The 2,908-nt window shown below is 46.7% G+C and overlaps 1 protein-coding gene across 1 annotated transcript in view; it reads right to left on the bottom strand.

The window, feature by feature from the left end:
• Nucleotides 1-1,312: 1,312 nt before the first annotated feature.
• The window catches only part of LOC116853552 (nucleolin-like), a 15,317-nt gene continuing 13,721 nt past the window's right edge, over nt 1,313-2,908 (bottom strand). The window contains exon 10 of the mRNA XM_032834669.1: nt 1,313-1,396. Within this exon, the coding sequence (XP_032690560.1) occupies nt 1,313-1,396 (84 nt within the window). The remainder of the gene's footprint in view (nt 1,397-2,908) is intronic.

Genomic DNA, 2,908 nt, shown 5'->3' with positions numbered 1-2,908 from the left:
AATGTTCGCCGTGGGAGTCTCACTCTGCTCAGCCACGTCGCCTCTCTGAAAGACGATTGCAACTTTAGTCATATCTGTGATACAGTCCTCGCGCGAGACCACTCAAGGCTCTTATGCCTTTTGCCTGTTGCCAGCTTTGACTGCACATCAGTTATTCTTTTACGCTCTAGCTAGCTTCAAATCGCCTTCTTGAGTGCGCAAGCACATTGGGCACTTGCTTCACCAGAGGTATACTTGCATATCTGCATCGATCTTCACTGCCTTAAGAGTGTCGTAGACACGTTGGCATTTGTGTTTAGATTACGGCAATTCTACACAACTGTTCGCAGCCCTTTAGAGTGCGCTTGCACATTGGGCTAACGCCTCTAGAGTGTCCGAGGACACGTTGGCGTTTAGGTTACGAAGAGTATGGTAACTCCACGGATCTCCACCTTCTCAATACGATCGAGGATTGAGAGAAGGCTTCGCGCGATCACTTCGGATTGCCTTGACGCTTCCACCGCGGTGGACGTCTCTCTTCGCGACTTCTCCCGTATTGAATATCGGGTATTAGCGCCAACAGAACTTATTACGGTTGAGCTCACGACTCCGCGCGAGTCGTCGTTGTAATCAAGAACTCTGCGGCCAGGGCCTCAGCTCTCCCGCGAGCCACGCTCGCTATTACTCCGCTGCCAGGAACGCAGCATATACACGCGAGCCTAGCTCGCCTTCACGTCCGCGCAGGACTTAGCCGCTACCAGAGACGCAGCATATACACGCGAGCCTAGCTCGCCTTCACGTCCGCACCGGACTTAGTCGCTGTCAGGGACGCAGCTCTCACGCGAGCCAAGCTCGCTATTGCCTCGCTGCAAGAGGCACTGCGCTCTCGCACCACCTGATCGCTGGCCTAAGTCTACTCAAGACTTCTACGTCGTCGCATCCGCGACTCTATATGCGAGGACTCTTCGCTTCTCGCCTCGACGAGACTTGGCAATCGTCACGCACACGGTATTATCAACGCACGGTTACGGTTACCTGCACGTCAACGTCAGGCTTCGACTCGACCGCGTACGCGATTCAGAGTTACGTTTGCGTGTAGGCTCTCACTACAAGACATCGCATCTGCCGCGTGCGCGACTGATAAAGGCGAGTTCAGTTCGCCTGTCTATCATCTCGGATTCAGCCTCTGTTGCTTCCTCGCCAAACAGAGCTGAATCTCATTCAGACCGGTTCCGACACTCACCAAAGGAGACGGACTAGTGTCTCCATACTCTGAGTGACTATCATCCTCCGAAAGGGGGATTCATTCCCAGCGCGGAGGCGCCGGGCAACTCTACGCGGGCTTTATACTGAACCACGCAGTGCGCTTATACACAAGAGCGCTCTCGCACTTTCCTCTCACCATCTTCCGAGGCTCCTGAATAGGAGAGCACAACATATACTCGCGCAACTGACGATAGCAGTCGACAACGTTCGACGGCATATGACGAACCAGCCGCTCTAGACCTCAGGCCGTTCGAAACATATTGGGAGTATAAATTAGTTCGGCCCGTTTTCAAAAGATGGCTCTGGTTGTTATGAATGTTTCATAGTGACAGCTGATTTCGGTGGTTTCAGAGAGGTTAGACATCTGTCAATAATATTCAGTTTATATCGCTTTGAGTTTCATACAAAACCCCTGTTTTTTACTGTGTTGAATATGTCAAATTTTGTGTTAACTAAGCAGCATTTGCGGGAAGTTTTAGTTTTCTGCTTTAATTGGAAGAAAAGTGCAGCTGAAGCGCATCGAATGCTTGTAGAAGTTTATGGTGACAATGCTTCAATTGATAAATCATGTAAGGAATGGTTTCGACGTTTCAAGAATGGTGATTTTAGCGTTTAAGACAAGGCAAAAAAATTGGCTCTAGACAGCCAAAAAAATTCGAAGACAAAGAATTGGAGGCATTACTCGATAAAGATCCGAGTCAAACGCAAGAGGAGCTTGCAGAATCATTGGGAGTTACTACGCAACAAGCAGTTTTCGTACGATTGAAATCCATGCGAATGATTCACAAGCAAGGCAATTGGGTGCCTTATGAACTGAAACTGAGAGACGTTGAAAGGCGATTTTTCACTTGCGAACAGCAGATTCAAAGGCAACAAAGAAAGAGTTTTTTACATCGGATTGTGACTGGGGATGAGAAATGGATATTCTACGATAACCCCAAGAAGAAAAAATATTACGCTATACCCGGTCAATCGTTGCCATCGACCTTAACATCAACACCAAAGCCGAATATTCATGGTTCGAAGGTCATGCTGTGTATCTGGTGGAACCGAAAAGGTGTTATATACTATATGAGCTGCTACAACCTGGCGATTCCATTACGGGCCATCGGTATAAGCTACAATTGATTCGTTTGAGCCGTGCATTACGAGAAAAACGACCGGAATACGAGCAAAGACATGACAAAGTTATTCTTCTGCATGATAACGCTCGGCTTTATGTCGCAAAAGTCGTAAAAAATTATTTGAAAACGCTCAAGTGGGATATTTTACCGCCCCCGCCGTATTCGCCGGACATTGCTCCTTCTGATTACTGGTTGTTCCGACGGATGCAGCACGATTTGGCAGGTCACCGGTTTACTTCTTTCGCAGAAATCGAAAATTGGCTCCTAACTTGGATCACCTCAAAAGACGAAACATTTTTTCGAGATGGAATCCGAAAATTGCCTGAGAAGTGGGAAAAAGTACTAGCCAACAATGGACAATACTTTGATTAATCTGTTCATTTATTTTGTTCTGAAATAAATGCATTTTTGACCACAAAAAAACGAACAGAACTAATTTGTACTACCAATGTATATATATATATATATATATATATATATATATATATATACAGGGTGTTCAAAAAGTCCCGGACCGGTGAAATATCTCGAAAACTAAG

This window comes from Odontomachus brunneus, unplaced genomic scaffold, assembly GCF_010583005.1.
Source record: "Odontomachus brunneus isolate Ranch 3 - 2012 unplaced genomic scaffold, Obru_v1 Obru_scaffold_356, whole genome shotgun sequence".
Lineage (NCBI taxonomy): Eukaryota > Metazoa > Arthropoda > Insecta > Hymenoptera > Formicidae > Odontomachus > Odontomachus brunneus.
This window is presented reverse-complemented; position numbering and strand designations above follow the sequence as displayed.